Raw genomic sequence first — 18110 nt, 5'->3', positions numbered from 1 at the left:
CTTGATCAGCTCTTTCAGTGGAAATAGGCTCAGCAAGTCTCACACTAATAAAGTCATCATGATGATGATGAGTTACAATTCTACCAACACTATGTAGTCTGTTGAATGATACACTTTAGAAAAAATTCTGCAGGTTTAGTCACAGTGCAATACAACAATGGCACACCAGAAAACAGACAAGAGCCCTATTTAGCAAAACAAGATATCAGGTTCTAGCACTTACTGGAAGACAGCGAGGAATGAGGCAAACAATCATTTGTCATAGTTCCTGGCTGCGAAGAGCCTCAACAGTGGCAAGAAAATTTAGAAAGTCACAAGCTGAGTGGCTAACAGGCCTATGTTTGATAGTGACTCCAAATTCTATGTCACCTTGGTCTATTGTAAATTATTCTCTTTAAGTTAGCACAAGATGGATGAATGTCATCACCATGTATCAAGCAAGGACACTTGATCTTACACATCTAATTTGAAAAAAAAATAAAATAACTGCCATTAACATTTCCATAAACCGGATTTAAATAACATCAATTCCAATGCAGGCCAAGCTTCAGACAAAAAATAAAGAGTAAATAAAATATTCATTAAATGTTAAAACTAAAATCCCAGTCAAGTAATAAGTGGAAAATTATTATTAAAAAAGTGGTAATAATTTCTGACTAGCCTTGTCTAGAGCTCCCTCAATAAGGACAAAAACACAGCTCTCTCTTATTTTTCAACAAAATAACAACAAGCCATAAAAAAACAGCAGCGTAATACTTGACTAAAAGAAGCAATTGATACCAGTACCTTGGGAAGTGGTCGTCCCAGCTGTGAATACAATTTAGTCCAGAACTGCATGAGAGACATGGGTCCAAACGCTGCAGTGTGTGTGGGGGGGTAAAACACACACACACACACACAAATACTCTCCCGCTTCACCTTAAATCCCTGAATGCAAGAGCCTCTTCCATGTGTTGGTCAAAGTGTTGGCATTCACCCTACAGCTGATACACTCCAGCCCAACAGTGGAGCCTCTCTAGCCCTTTCACAGTTCCTCTCTGGTTCAAAACCCACATCTGCCTCTCTGCCGCAGGTGAACGCTCTCTGGGCAATGAGCTCACACACATCAGACCCAACTCTGTTGCTGTCACAAAGCAGAGACACGGGCAAGTCTAAAACATGCTTCCTGCTTCTGTAGGACAGTCGGGCGTTTGCATAGCGGGCTTAGTCATAGTGTTTGAGGACTAGTTCCTCAGAGCACAGAAAAGGTGGTTGGGGAGTGAGTGAGAGCGCAGGGGAGGGGAGAGGAGGGGAGAGGTGGGGAGAAGAGGGAGGGAGGAGGGGAGGAGCTTTCAGGAAATGATGCTTTTGTTGGTAAGTGACTAGAGTTACTGGCAGTCGGGCCCCTTTTACTGTACATGGTGTAACTCAACCGCATTTGTAGTGTAAACAGTTTTGTGCTCTGGACCTGGCCGCTCCTCACACCCCCCTGCTTACTGCTATGTTTAATGGGCTTGGGCCACTATTTAATGATTATTATATTTAGAGATTGACTCCCTACGTGGCTGTCTGTCTTACTTCATACTCTGCCTCATGTCTTTCTGTGCAGTGTCAATTGCAGGACTTCTGCTCTAACAACAATTACTGATAAATATTATGATCTATAGATCAGAGGTGTAATAGCTGATCAGAACAAAACAAAGAAAGTAATCTGGATAATCCAGGAAATTTTGTCACTTGTCATTTGTCACTTAAGAGAATTTTAATGTGTTATTGTGAGGTGTCTATTCACCTGTCAAAACATTCTCAAATTAATTCTGCTCTGTTGTGTTGATTGGCACCAAAATAAATTTAACAGGCAAATTGATTGTGTTTTCACAAAGTTGGCCAGTAGCGGTTCCCCTCAAACTTTATAGACAGCTGAAAATAACAAGAAGACAGCTGTAGTGTTCAGAAATGGATTACCAGGTCAAGTGCTAGCAGCAAATGTGCCAATTCAAAGGGGATCCCGGGCGTCAGCCAGTACTTGTGTCTGTGCATAAGTATACTGAAATACCTCATCGCAGATTGACATTCCCGCTTACTGGAACTCTGGACGCGGTTGTTGAAAAAATATAATATTCTGGGAATCTGATGGCAAATGGGTTCTTTCAACAAATCCAAGATGTTGATCTAATACAATGATGTAACGTCAGTTTTTCTGATATTAAAAGAATGTTAACTGTTTAGGAGACTGACATAAATGAGGACATTTGTTGAATTTAAAAACAGAAATAATGTGATTTATTTCTCCCGTGGGTGGATTAGATGGAGGGGTCCATTTGCACACTCAGCTTCCAGGAATAATGATATCAAGCCGGCATGTTGAGGTACTGTAAGGTCCATCTCTGCTGGAAACTGCCAGAGACGGAGTGGCGCCTGACCATGGTGTCATCATGTGAGTGGGAATCCTCTGAATAATGTGTGTATGTGTGCATTTGTGCGAGTGTGTGTTAGTGGGACATAGCGGGTCACTGAGGAGGGATGAATCATTGATGAGCTGCTTTAGAATACAAACATACAAACACACAGACACAGACCTTATTGCATCACAGCCCAAAGTAAGAAGAACCCACCCTTCACATCATGACTTCACACAAACAGAAATAATGCATTACAGCAGCCTTGTTGTATGGGGCACATTCGGTATGTTCTCCTGTTGCTTTGCAAAAACCTCTTTACTCTGAGTGAGACGCTCCACACCTTCTGCGAACTTTATCCCCCTGGCCTCTTAGTATAAATCTCCAGGTGAAAAGGCGGTGGCACACACAGAAGACACAGACGAAGATGTCTAGAGAGTTTATGGTGATAAGAACTGGTGTCTGTGTTGTAAAGAAAACCACGTGGTCTCTGCAGTGGCGTGAATACGTCACTTTCTGCCTCTGTCTGCTGCACCCGGCTGCTCCACCTCTCGCCTGAATAATGCAGAGAACCTCCCGCTGTGCTGTGCATGTGTGAAAGGCAAACTGTGGGTAAACTCTGAAGCCAATTCTCCAGATTTTACCCATGTCTCAAAATTGCAAATGTGCAACTGGCAATGTAAATAAAAGAGCAGTTAGATTAGATCAGGTGGAGCACACACCCTTACAGAAAACAGTGCAGCCATTGACATCTCTTCAAATTAACCTTTAACTTCCCCTTGTAAACTGGGCCATTCAAATTACTGCTGGTGTCTTACAAGGAAGTAACTGATTGGTTTTATGATTTGCTTACGGGAAGAAATAAATCAAGAAAAACAACATAATATTCAGTGCTGGTAAAGCCAGAGAAACAAGGTTCTTTCAGTTACCTTCAACGTTTAAAAAAATGTTTTTGTCTATGAATCAACTGGACATTTCTCGATATAATGTGCATATTTTTTAAAGATTTCCTTGTAAATCCAGTATGATACATATAGTGTATCATTGGCCATTGGATTCTGAATTTGTTTTGGATCGTTTGAGTTCAACTTTGCTTGTCTGCACAATATGGTTATGATGATGGATGAGCTATAGTCTGTGTAACTGCAAAGGTATTCTTAAATGCATACATTACTGGAATCAGTGAACTTTAGCATTTACCATACACTGTGATTAAATGAGTTTTTCCATGGAGAGATGTATGTTTTCTTGACGACATGGGTGCTCAGGGAATCTCACCCCCTTTAACAACATGTACAATCTTTTGTGGATATAGTAATGCAATCACCTTTGATAAAGACATTGAACTTTAATCTCCAGCTTGGTTAAACTTTAATCTGCAGCTTGGTAAAAGGCTGAAGACAAATTCATGATGATATTGATATGATTATGTACAGTATTTAGCAAATAGAGCGGTTCTAATTCCAAAGAAGAAGACTAGCATAATTGATGCAAAGGTGAGTATGTCTATGTCAATAGACTTGGTGAGTTCACACCCAACATGACCTGAATTTTGTGTGCGTCGAGATAACATACAAAGTACAACTGGTAAGGTCAAACACGGCACTAGTGTAACTATTGGACGTTGTTAGCCTCACTAGTTACACTAGTAACGTCAAAAACGCGTCACTGGTGTAACTAGTGGACTCCATGCAAATGATGTAGGCGGGGCAAGGATTGTGATTGGCAAGTTTCCAAACTGGGTGCTGGAAAGCCTCTTTATGGTTTGTTTTTAACTTGTTTTTTTATGTAATTTTATTTCTCTTGTTTAACTCTTAATTTATGATTCATTTATGACAGGGAATGCCGAGCCAGCAGTAAACACAGTAAATTTGAGCCGGATGGATTTTTTTCTGGACAACCAATAGGAAGCCTCAATTTATGACCCCTTCCTGTCTTCTGATTTGCATTTAGCACCATTGGTATGACTAGTGATAATTTTGGACCCCAAATGTATAACTTGTAGTGGACATTTTGGCCTTTACTAGTCCCTCTAGTAAGGGCAAAAAAAGCATCACTAGTGTGATGGTGGGGTGTGAACGCACCAAGATCTGCAAACATGATGACGCCACAGTTTTGTTTTGTCAAAGTTTCCATTGATCTTGGCCGAGTGTTTAGATAACGCTTTATTTTATGGGCTCCTAGGTTACCTAGTAGTTTAATGTGTGACTGTTATTTCTGGGGAAGTTTAGTTCTGAGTCTGACATATCACTGATCAATTACTTTGTCAGTAACTTCATAGAGCCATTTTCTAACTATCTATACAATTGAAAAGAAATAAAATATAAACATCTATAGAAGTTAAGTCACTTGAAGTGAATATGAATGAATATCTTATAACATGCATAAATTACTTGCAACTTGACACCTCATAAGGACAAAAACCTTTCTGTGGACATTTCTATTAGGATGTAATTGGGACATTCAGCCCAAAAAAATTATCAAAAAAATGTGGGGCATTAATCTCATCCATATCCTTGTATAGTAGCCATGTATTCCATTCCAATTGTTAGCTAATGTATTGTAATTGACTGATATTCGTTGGGATATGGAGTCTCAAAGGGAAGTTTATTAAATCTAACACAAACAAACATTTGGCTCTTATTTTCAAGTTACCGGCAATCTAGAAAAGGACATCCTGTCCACATGCGACAGCGGTGGGTTTCCTTACAATATGAGGATATTCCAACAGAGCTCAGTTGAAATGCATAAACAAAGTCGTTAGGCCGTGCGAACCAAAGTGACTCAACAGCTGAAGTAAACATGGCAGTCATGGGACAAATAATCGCAAAAATAATCACATCAAAAATTCTACCCAGTTGCACTTGGTCAAATGTCTTCTGTCATGGTTCAACGCCACAAACAAGACAAGAAATCCTGCTTTCTGATCATGGATATATTAAGATGTAGTAAGGCAGGGTCGCCATGTGATGTGATGTGATGGGGAAAATGTAGAAGGAAATAGGGGGCTGAGTGTGAGGCAGTGGATTAGTCACGATGACCCCGTGACTTACATTTTCTCTGCATGCCTCACATGGCAGGGAGTGACCAAAACCAAAACCAGAAAGAACAGCTGAGAAAGCACAACACAAGCACAACAACGTCTTTCTCCCTCACACTCACTCACACAGACAAAATAAAATTACACGTCTCCAGTACCATGCAACCAAACTTGCTGCTCATGAATGCTCCAATAATGAAGGAGCTACTTAAAACCAAACCAAGCATAAATTTCAACTGTCACATAAAACCTTTCTGAATATGTACGGAGATGATAACGTCCAGCATGTATCACATAATCATGAACTCCTGTAATTACCTGTAGGGACGATAACCAGATGTGCTAAGACAGGCAGATGGAAAACTAGGGGAATCCCACGTGAATCAGAGAGTTCATGCCCGTGCACCACACACGTGATGACATCACTCCCTTGTGTACAAAGCCATCATGTGTAGCCTTTGTTCATGAAACCTCTCGCAGCTTATAATAAACCATTTTCCTATCACTTCAATCACTTTTTTTGAACTGTTGCTGATTATTAACTACATCACATGTTAATAGAAATGGTTGGACATTTGCCTAAGCAACAAACTCTGGATGAACAAATATGTTTGATACAGCTTCAAAATGGACGTCAAAAGTTAACAAAGGACTAGCAGCACCTGATAATGTCCAATGATTTTTAACTTAAATTGGTGTGAGAATGAGTTTACAATTCGGTCCAGAATCAACACTTCTTCTTGCAAGCATTCCTGTGTCAGACATACTAATGCATACCTGTAAGGACTTAACTTGGCAAAATCTTGCTTAACATCAAGTTGAATAAATTCCACAATTTTGATTTGAGCTTTTACCAAACACTTAGGCTGCAAGAGACAAAGTAGAATCACTGCCTCCCAGTTGTATGCCTCTGCCAGCCAGTCAAGTTTCAGTTTAAATCTATGTGTGTCACACTCATCTACACACAGTTAAGACTCTGGAATGTTCTCAATATGGATGTTGTGCACAGACTCTTCCATCTGTTTCTGAATTATGTGTTTGAAATGTCTTTATGTGACTCAATATGTCACAGTGAAGTTGATCTCTTGGATATAAAATCTCCCCACCTTATCAATGTATTTTGTCATAGTTCACAAGTTATGACCACAAATGTGTTTTGTGAGTTCACCGTGAACTTGACATCAGTTAATGTTTTAGTCCAAGTAAATGTTTGTGACAACCAGACAGCATAAGGCATCTGGCCATAGTTATCAAAGAGGCATAAAAAGCTCTGTCACAAGCTGAAGGAAAATCACTTTATTTGAATTTGCCTCATTTGATAAGTGTTTAAGCAACCTCTGAGTTGTATAGATACAACAATGTTAATAAGTTGTTTTATCAGTTTTATGACTGATAATGAACTATATAACAGTTCTATATAAGTGTGTGATGTAATCCTGTAGAATGACCTTTCAGTTTCTATTTTGATGGGCTAAACTGAGCTGAGGATCTTTGCACTTTTACCAAGTGGTATCTAGTCATAGAGATATCAGTGGTTTCACTTTTATTTGCTGGGGTTTTCAGATGTTTGTCCGAGGGGTGCTGATCTGACATGAATGGAATTGAGTCTGTTGTCCTAAAAGCACAAACAAATAACTTCGCAGGAACCTGTATTCTAAGAAACCATGTCGGGTTTACTTTGAACCTTAACACTTTTTATTCAAGCTACAATTAGTGTTAAATGTGACCTCACATCTGCTCTGTGAACAAGAAATAAACTTTACACAACATTTTGAATTTGTGGGGACATAAAATCCAGGTCAACAGCAGTTTAAAGTGATAGAATAGGAAAATGTTTTATTATTCAGTGAAAAGCCATAAAAATGCATAATTAAGGTAAGAAATGCCCTTTCTCTTGCTCCCGTTCTCTTATTATTTACTGCTTTGGCCTTGTGTTGAACCAACCCCTAATTGCTTTGCCTTTTCTCCTGTCAGACAGGATAATCATGAGGGGGATACTGCCACTCTGCCTTGTAACCCATGACTGCCCCTCTTTAAAACTCATTATCATAGCATATTGTGTTTTTATATGCTTCCATAATGGCGCTCATCAACTCAGCCCAAATATGCCTCAGATTAGAAAGTCACTGGTCTGTGTCATTACAATTGGCTGCTATTCATACAATGCTAACTATAAGAAATTGGCTGTATGGACACAAAAGTGCACAGATATAAAAAATGCAAATGATGGATATAAACCAGCTGGGGGGAGGGGGGTAAATATTTGAAAGAGGAGAAGGCTGCACTTTTATTTCACTGCCGATATCAAACATTTCACATCCTGGAATAAATGTTCTTTTCTTACAGTATATTCCCTAAACAGAGTTAATCCTAAAGACATCAAATTATTCAAAAGAGCTTCAAGACACAGTCTTACATCTTCAACTGGCTCCTGAAACATATCTCACTTTGTGGACTCAATCCAAGCGTGACTGAAAATAACACTGACTTCTGAAGATGCGCTGTGGAGGTGTAGAAGAAAGTAAAACTGCAGGGTCTTATTAATGACATGCCTTGACAGGAACGGGGCAGGTACCGCTGCAGTCGTCTAGACAACACTAGGCTTTAATCAGACTGCTCGATGGTAAATTAAGCTGAGCTGAATACTTATGGGGGACAAGATGAAAGAGGAGGGTGGGAGGAGTGGTAACCGGTGTTTGAGTAGGTGAGTTGAGTGTGTTTGTGTGGCCGCTTGTTGTCAATACAGTGTGTGTGTGTGTGTGTGTGTGTGTGTGTGTGTGTGTGTGTGTGTGTGTGTGTGTGTGTGTGTGTGTGTGTGTGTCTTTGGTACAAATATAAATATGAACAGCAGATATGTGAAACTTACCTGTGGGAAATCTCCATTTCTGGGGAGGTTGAGGCTGGAAAAGTCCACTTCAGGGAATCCCGAGTACACGTCCATGTGCACATCCGGAGTGGTGGTGGTAGTGCTGCTGTTATTAAAGTGGTATTGCCTGTATGGGAAAGAAGAGGTTTAGTGTGTTTACCTGCCACATATCCAAGTAAAACTGACACATGCGGTTTTCTTCACAGTTGTATATATGTACACCTTACAACTGTAAAAACACAGCTTTATACTACTGTGCAAAAAACAGCTCCAGTAGAGAAATGAAAGGGACACTTAAAAACATGTGATCAAATGCCGCAGTCAAAACAGTACAAGGAGGTGATCCAGTGATTTTATACCACAAATATGGTGATCAACACTATACTATAGCATTACATCCTGTTTTTAGGAAATCCAACACAGCACACAGGCTTAACAGTTGAACACACTTTCAGTTTATCAGTTTATACTTTCAGAAGCTCTGGTTTTTAATGCTAGCACAACCTGTCAGCTTAAAAATACACACATTCACAACATCCACCAGCTTCTGGGCCTGGGCCATGGGTCACATCTTGTGTCCTTACATATTCTGCTCAAGATTTTGTAAAACTCCTTTAAATCAAACAAGTTAGAAATGAAATGGACGCTGTCATTTTCCACTTCAACCCCTAGTTTTTAATGCTAGCCCAACCTACCAGCTTAAAGATACACATTTAGTGTGGTTAATGTTACACTAAACTGCAAATGAATACAAATCTTCAACAGTCAAAGATAAAAGAATAACAGAAATTCATATTCACTTAGGTTCAACATGAAAGAGGTAGAGATTTGTAAAAAAATAAAATAAAGAAAAGGCAAAGAACAGTCATAAAGGTAGAAAAGGATATAAGCGAAGAGATACAGATAGAGAATACAAATCTGCTCCAACCTGATCTGAAGGTCCAACGTCCTCCTTTTGTTAAAACCAATCATTCTTCTAACCCAGTACTACAATAGCAGATGTATGTCTACAGACGTCTACAGACGTTTCAGTTTCTAACTGACTACTAGTCATCATAACGCCACAAGCCACTACACGTAGTGGTGGATCCACTCTCAAAATGAAAGCAAAACTAAACCTTTGTCAACGTGGGACTTTAACCGTAACATCCCATGTTCCTCTCATCCAATCATGTGCAAGGGCTCAGGCTCAGAGGGAATGAGCTTGGTCAAAGCGATTCATTTGAATTTGGCTCTGTATCCTCAACCACAGGCCAGGGATCAGTGAGACTGATTGATTTAAGTTCAAAACACACCAAGAGGATGAAAGGGCAGCCCCAGGCTAATGTATAGAAGCCAGTCTGTGAAAACATGGACCCTGTGATTTTTTTTGAACAGCAAGAACAACAACATGAAGCAAAATTCAATATATACATGTTCAAGTATTATTAGTGAGTGTCTGCTTAAACAAATTCCTAAGTCATCTTTTGGATTATCACAAATATCTCTGGGCTGCGACACAGTTTATTTGTTATTATTATTTTATTTTTTTTAAATAGTAAGCTGTGACTTCTGCCATCATGTCCGTAGAAACACATTGGGAAACTTTTCTAATGATGAGTGATGAATATAAACTACAAATATGCTGATGAGTTCATAGTGAATAATAACAATCATCCACAGTGGAAATCCCCTTCCTGGAATTTTGGTCAACAGTGATATTATTATAGCAGTAGTCTTGGCAGACCCGCATCAGCTCCTTTCCAACAACACAAAGCTGGTTAGGGGCTTTTGTCCAAAGATACTGATTGACTTACTGTTTGTGTATATGTAGCCTTCCATTACTGTCAGTCTGTAGTTATGGACTGATCATCAAATTAACCATCTTTTGGTTGCACAATCTTTTGATTTGAGGCTACAAACATGCTGGCCAGGCACATACCAATGCTGTGTTTGGACATTTGGCTTCCATCAGTGGACATTTACAAAGATACCTGATTATCATCGGTCAAATGGCTAGAATGATGTTTATCAACAAATGTCTCTGAATGACTCATTTCCTAGTAATGACCATAATTAGGGGCTGAAAGTGTCAGAACTGCTGGATATTTTAAACACTAAAATGTTGTTCAATCATCATCAAATTCAACGTTGCAGATCATTGTGAGTACTTCTTCTCAAGTCATTTCAGCTAATACCTATACAATATAACACCTACACAAAGTGAAATATCATGGAAAGCTCAAAGCTCAAATTAAAAAAATGTAAGATTCCCTTTAAGATACTGTAAAAACAAATCATCACCTACTGATGCAAACTCCAGAACAAAGTCACTACTTTCATGTATTTATGGATACAGACATTAAAAGAGCATCATGTTAGTGCTTTTGCCAGTTAAGAAGGTGTGAGTATCACCTGAATTATGCAACACACAACATGTTTCACTGCATCTAAGTTCGATCAGGTGGATTTTTGCTTTATCAAAAAGTTGTAATGTTTTTTCAATGCTTTGGATTTCTTACCATTTTTTAACTGTTAAGGGAGCAACAAACAAGTTAAAACCACAGGCTGCATATAAGATGGGAAAATGACAGCAGCCCAAAAGTGAAGCCAAAGCATTTCCATCGCCCCCTAGAGGCTGGCTGCAGAATACGTTATAAACCCTGCCTCCTCCAAGTTAGCAGATAGGACATGGACAAAACTAAAATGTCTAAATACATTTCAAATGCATTTTTGTCAAAGATGGCTTCTGTCATTTTAGGTAGTTCTTATCCCACTGATAAGGTGGGTTTGGTTTTAGTTAGTTATTTGATGCTATAAAAATGGTGTGAAACGAGGAAGTGGATCATCGTCCATCTTCCACCTCATGGATCGTCAACAGCATAATGCTACTTCCACAGAAAGAGGAAGGTGTTTATCAAACAGTCTCCTGAACAACCCAAGACTGTATTGTGAGTACTGTGACACCAGATAATAATCAACTGCTGAGATTCCTTGGATGAACTCTTGCTTACAGTCAGTACACCCATGAAATGTGACTCTGACACTTCCAGCAGTAAATGAACTTGAAGTCACAGCACTGGGAAATATCTCAGTGTGGGGCTGCGGGCAGTATCAACACAGAATAACTCAGCAATGGCAGGCAGCAGGTCCAACTAAACTTTGTAGAAGGGATATTTATAAGCTCAGCTCTGACTTGTCTACAGAAAGTCTTTGAAATGTGGTCTGTGGCGTGGTCCCATTTCACAGAGCCATGTTAACAACTGCAAACAATCTGAGCTTTCAAGACTGATAACTTTACAATGTGTCACAGACAATCAGAGCTATAATAGAAATGAAACCAGAGGAATGTTTTGGATTTTTCTGCTGTAAACTCCGACCAGACTCAGCTGTGAGGGACAGACGTAAACACACACTCTACAATCTGCCACCGTTGTTTGCTTATTTTCCCTCTTGTCATTGTTTGTGACAAAAAAACAGGAGCACAACAGGAAAACCCAGTGTATTTTAGAAAGTTCAATAACATATTGAGCACTATCAGGGTTTTTACAGCATTAAACTGTATTTGTTTGCATCAGTCAACATGTCCAGTGCAATCTGTAACTAGTAGATAGTGACATTTTTATATGTTGCATTGTTCTGGCTCTGTTATCAAGCAAGGAAGTTATCTGGCTTTAATGCCATAATTGAAACTAGAATGACACTTTGTATATAAATGTCAAGGCCCAAATGTCCCCTTATAAAACCATATTTAAATTCACTAGATTCAGATTTTTATTTGGATCTGCACCAAAATGCCACACTCATAAATATCAGTATATATACATGCCTGCTATTTTTCATCAATATCTATTTAGCTGCTTTTAGACATGCACCTGGCCTCCTAGAATTAAGTGTGTAGAAAGACAGGAGATGTGAGAACACAGCAGGGGAAAATATCTCCCGGTGAAAAAGCCGTGACACACCTCTTGAAGACACGGACAATGATGTCTAGAGAGTTTGTGGTGATAAGAGCCGAAACTGGTGTCTGTGTGTTATAAAGAAAATCACTTAAACTCAGCAGTGGAATTAATATGGATTTGATGCTGTTGTGAACGAGTCTGTGTTGAGAATCTCCCGCTGCATTGTGCATGTGTGACAGGCAAACTCTGGGTAAACCCCGGACCCAATTCTCCGGGCTTTACCCGCAGGTTATGTCTGAAACGGCTTTAATCAATCTACACAAAGTGTCATGGAAATAGGTTCCGTAGTTTTTTTTTAATAATCCTGCCAACTAACAAGCAAACATAAAACCTTGGCTTAGGTAAAGTTGTCTGTATGTGTATGGTCAGCAGGGTGAAGTTGAAAGTGAAAAGTTTGTCTCAGTGCTTGGTTGGCAACGTCACACACTCTGCTGTGTCTCTTCTACCAGTAGAGCACACACCTAGCCACCAAGACACCGGACAAGCGCAGGGGAGATAATCGTGGGCGATCTTTTGTAACAAGCTCCATCTTGAAGACGTCCAAATCATATTTTCAAGCTTATCACAAAGATTTCCCCTCATAAAGTGAATCCATGCTACGTTTACAAACCAAAAGAATGAAGCTTTGGTGATTGGTCAAACTATATCATGTGTCTCTATTATTGGGTCACTTTCATTTAGGACCAATTGAACAGGACCTAGCTGCATGGTGGATGAGGGGCTGGTGCCAAAAAAGGTCTTGACATCAATGGTGTGGCAGTGGTTTGGATATACGGTCAGATATGTCTTGAAGCAATACACAGAAAGAACAGGCAAAGAGTTATTCACTCAGGTCAGTACAACCTTACTCACTTATATCTCACAAGGTCCTAAAACAAAAACATAAATCACTGACTGACGCGTTAGGACAGAGGAAAAAATATGATAAAAGCGGCATACGATGGAAAAGGGAGACTGAGGCAGGCACAATCTATCTACATAAAGATATGGCACCAGACGTCATGACGATTTCCAACAAGGTCAAGGAAAAGTGATTGGGTAGGACTTTTTTTTACATTTCAACAACAGCCTGATTGAAGAAAACAGGTAGAGATGTAGATAGAGGACAAGAAAAGATGCAGAAATGGATGCTTAGGACCTCAGCCCTGTTTACTTTCAATTTAATCTAATCCAAAGCAATGCTACAGCAATAAATTACAAAGAGTGACCTTGTGACAGAGTAATGGTTCTTATTAACTCAGAACATTTCTGCAAGGTCACTCTTGGACCAAACATCTACTAACAGAAATTAAAAGAGAACTACCACTTTTTCCAACAACAAGACATTGTTCTTTCTAAATGAGGTTCTTTCTAACACAATAACCATAAAGTACGTAGATGATATTCAGTCACACCAAACATCTGGAAACCACAGGCACATCCTGATCTTGATCATATTTGAACAATGGTACATGCTGATGTTCATCATATTTGAACAAGGCACCATGAAAAGTGAGATAAGACATCTACACTTTGAGTGAACCTGAAAACCACAGACTGTTATCTCACGTCATCTTGAACTTCAGGTGAACACACAGCAGTAACAATACAAATCACCATTGCTTCAAGACACGGTTCCTTTTAGAGGTTTTGCTTCTTAAAAACATGAACAATTTAGTTTCAGACAAAATAGATCCCTTCACTACTGAGGAGAAATTGTAGATATCAAACCAAACCTCAAATTGAATCCACATATTATCTAAGTAGGGCCTGTTATTGTACGAAAATGAAGCTGCATCACAATTCTTCTCATTCATGGTAGAAATCCCTGTTCACGAAGGCTGAGCAAAGGTCAGACGTGCTACAAGGAAAATGTGCTGAACAGCTGCTGCATTGTACAACTACACAAACTGTGTATTGGGGTGTGATTTCTGCATAAATGGATGCAGTACAGACGACGACTGTAGCTGCTTCTGCCTGGTTGACAAGCTGCTTACTACTGTTAGTCATAAAAACAGAGCTGAGTTGCAAGATGTTAAGATCAACCTCCCTAGTAAAGCTGACGCCGGACCACCCAGTACAGGAAATGAACGAGGGCAGATAAAAGAGACCACCCCCAATGAACAGAGCTGGTGATTTGGTTTTAGCTTAAGAACTGATGTATAGGTCTGATGATATTTCGTCACTCGAGGTGTCAACAATGCAATGCTGGGAACAGATCAACTCAAAATTTAGTCAAAGCAAGATTTGAAAAAGAAGTGTGAAACTTTTGGGCCCGGCTGAGACAGTGGTGAATTTCATGTTTCTCATTCACAGAAGTGAACTTTTATGATAATGTGGGCTGGTACCACACATAGTAAACAGATTACATTCTTATTCAAAAGCATCACATTAATTGATTAATTGACCACAAACATATCCTTGTGCTTTACAAAAGTGAAGCAGCATAAATCACTTTCCAGTTCAATCACTAACCTACAGTAACACAGTTTTAATCTTCAGAAATGTTCTTATACATTTAATATCCTATGGTAACATACTAACTGTTGCAAGATATACACTTGTGAATTTATGGTTTTTGGCCTGTTACATATTACCATAGTTACTATAACTATGTATTTCTTTTAATGATTTGAGTACATTTTATTTTTATAACTGTGTTCTATAGAAGTTCTACAAATAAAGAGGAAGGATGTTTGTTTGTCATGCCGGTGTATCAGTCAAAAACAATAATACAATAGTCCAATATACACCAATAGCTGAAGTATAGATTAACAACACAAGACACCCACAACACATGGCTTGCTTGGTACAAATTGGTAGCTCTCCATGAGCGTCCATTGGGCAGTTATTGCCCAAGTCCAACAATTAACAGCCCTCAATGTAAAGTATGTCACCAGTTGTGAGTACTGAGCATGGTATTTGTTACAAAAAATCTCTTCAAGTCTCTCAGCTCCCATGTATGTATCGAATGCACAGTGCACAAAGAAAATTTGCTTGTCATGTTTTCAGCTGACACACCATCACTCTTTTGTTATGGTATTAAAAGGTATTGTAATACGTGTGAGATTGTAAATACTTACTGGTTTCCAGATTGCATAGGGCAGTGTATGCTGTATTCAGCCTGCTGAGAAAAAGATCCCCAGGATCCAGAGGACGCGTATATTGAACTCTAAAACACAGAAAATTAAAATATTTTTAACTTTGTAAAAAGCATACAAATATAATAATGAGTATGTGTAACATGACTTGCATATATTTTTAAAACACGAAAAACACAGACTCTATGCATCACTATGCATATCTTTTGACAAACACCAAAAATGGAAATCTGTGAACATTTCTTTCTCTCAGTCATTTGTTCAAAGGCTTATCCGTTACACTTAACAGTCAACACTGCAAACCACCCACCAAGTTTGAAGTCAATTGGATGGGGAGGGGCATCTGTTGAACCCCGTCACCAATGACATCATCAAAGGTCACGCTCCAGCTTGATGTTACTGCACCAGTGTAACTGATGTCAGAAAGAATGCTGACTTTGTTTGTTTAAGTGGTGTCATATCATCCCTTAAATGGTCACTTCAGCCACCTTAGAGGCTCCTCATGAGGCAGACAATTTCAGCTACATCAGCCTCGGTTGGAGAGATTCTCCAGAATCTGGGTCACTATGAGGACTATGACTTTGAGGACTATGTCATATGTCACTATGTCAGAGATTTTAGAATTAAACCTAAATCCAAATGTACTTTTTCAGTAATGTTAAGACCATAACAATCTATTTAAAATAAGGAAGTTGCTGTAATGTCAGATAACTTTAACCTTTGGCACAGAAAATTTAAGTGACACGACCCATTCATATTTTGTCTCTTTCACAATAAGCAATAACCAGATGGGCCCAACAAGTAATATCATGACTAGTGTCACTTTGTTTCTCACGTCTTTACATGACTGTTTGACCACAGAGATGTCTGTGATGTCTATTTGATGTGTAGTGACTTTAGGTTTGGGTACATCTGTAGTATGTTTACACAAGATGCAGGATATGAGATAGTAAGCAGTGAAAAGAAAAGGTCAGTGTGTTCAACCTTGTTTAACTCTGTCATTTAACACTGTTCTGAACCCAACACAGTCATGACATACTTTAAGCATGTAATAAGTATTACACACTGACTTCAATTTAAGCACAATCACATAGGATTGCTAATTGATACCGAGCATAATTAAAATTAATATATATTTATGTTTATTACAAAACATGCCATTACTATCAACAAAATGTTTTAAATATACTATAGCAAAAGCATGCAAAGGTACAATAAACTCTAAAAACTGAAGTATAATCAATTACAATGAATTACCATAATCTAATTTAAGGAATTTATTTCACCAGATTCATATTAAATGGAGTCATCAAAACTTTTTAAATTTAAGTGAGTAAGCATAAAGTTGCAACTAAATGCAATAATATACCTCCATGTTAGAGGAGACACCAGAGAACAGGTTGCTGTCCAGCTGAGGGCCCTCTGGATGCAGGTAGTTCTCCCCGTCCATGGCCAGCGCTGAGGGGAGGGTTGGCATCAGACCACAGCTTCACACATGACCACCAGCTGACTTAAGCAAAGCACCCTCTGACCACCACCCACGTGCTGGCTTTGTCCTAGGTAGTACTTCTAGCAGGGGTAAACGCTCTCCATGACCTGAGGAAGACAGTGGAGATGGGGGGTGTACAGATGAGTAAAGATAATCACCATCAGATCAGTATAGTGGAAGCATACAGAGGCATGTGGGAAAGGTAGATAAAACAATTAAGTAAGCAAATGTTAGAATGGTGCCATTAAAGAAAAAGTGTGGCTAATGTTGCTTCTTTTCAGACACATCCTAGTAAAAACTTTGAAGAACTGTCCACTTGCATATATTATTATACAATAAACGATGATAGAGTTGTAACACTTGCCTAAAAAAGGAGTATAAGAACATTTAATTTCAACTGATAAGAGGTTGAATTTTAAAATATTTATATTAACGCTTTAACAGTAAACAGAATATATAAAAGCAGTTAGTTATTTTAAAAGAAAACAGAGAAAACTTTGATATTAAAGAATGAAATATAATTAAAAAAAACAATACAGGTTTTACAGTTATAAATTACTTTCATCTGTTACAGCAAATTAGACTTATAATTGATCTTCCAAGTCAAGACTAATTCTTGCCATCTCTGTCACCACAAAACCTGAATCCAGATCTTGTTCATGATGCAGAGTATGGGTTTATGTTTTTATTGATTGACAGCCCTCGTTAGCTGTCATCTGACAACAAGGTTCCACATTTGCTGGGAGAACCAATTAAAATCACCACAGGAGGTCCACAACAGCTTGAACCATATGGGACGCAGATATGTTGGAAACCTAGACTAAATGGCGATGCACTTAAGCACAGTATAGTACATTTTCACAACCGTAAAGCGTAATCAGGTCGTTAGCATGCGACGCACTCACAAGGCCCTTTCTGTGTGTGTATGGGTTTTACGGCTCAAGCAGTGGGTGTCCGATATAATGACAAGTTTGACTGGCTAGACCAGACTGTCTGAGGCTGAAGGCTGCCTGCAATGCTAACAAGGTCCCAACCCCAGTCCTCTCTTACACAGACACACACACACACAGAAGAAATTAAAAATATATGCTCATAAACCTATGAAACCAGGGGGTTTCTGTCATGGGGTTATCCTTTTGTTTACATTTACATCAGATTTCCCCATTTAATCTGCCTCAGTAAATTACACATGCTCGCCTATAATTGGGAAACTGACCACAATGACCTACTTTGTCCTGATATGGTTTCACACAGAGACCAAATAACCCTGAGTGAAAAGGCTGCAGCTTGTACTCCTGCTGCCTACTGCTAGGGTC

The 18110-nt window shown here is 39.0% G+C and overlaps 1 protein-coding gene across 4 annotated transcripts in view; it reads right to left on the bottom strand.

The window, feature by feature from the left end:
- si:ch73-63e15.2 (protein strawberry notch homolog 2) overlaps window positions 1-18110 on the bottom strand; it is a 63696-nt gene that overhangs the window by 32796 nt on the left and 12790 nt on the right. For 3 of the 4 annotated variants that reach the window (XM_047343222.1, XM_047343223.1, XM_047343224.1), the window contains exons 2-4: window positions 16675-16901; window positions 15288-15376; window positions 8285-8411 (exon numbers count right to left, since the gene is read on the bottom strand). In XM_047343222.1, the coding sequence (XP_047199178.1) occupies window positions 8285-8411; window positions 15288-15376; window positions 16675-16782 (324 nt within the window). In that variant the 5' untranslated portion in view covers window positions 16783-16901. Of the gene's footprint in view, window positions 1-786; window positions 8171-8284; window positions 8412-15287; window positions 15377-16674; window positions 16902-18110 lie in introns of those variants that run through there. The other variant, XM_047343225.1, reaches the window with a different exon arrangement.

The sequence above is a fragment of the Hippoglossus stenolepis genome, chromosome 14 (genome assembly GCF_022539355.2).
Source record: "Hippoglossus stenolepis isolate QCI-W04-F060 chromosome 14, HSTE1.2, whole genome shotgun sequence".
Classification (NCBI taxonomy): Eukaryota; Metazoa; Chordata; class Actinopteri; order Pleuronectiformes; family Pleuronectidae; genus Hippoglossus; species Hippoglossus stenolepis.
Note: the sequence above shows the minus strand (reverse complement) of the source record. Positions and strands in the feature narration are given on the sequence as shown.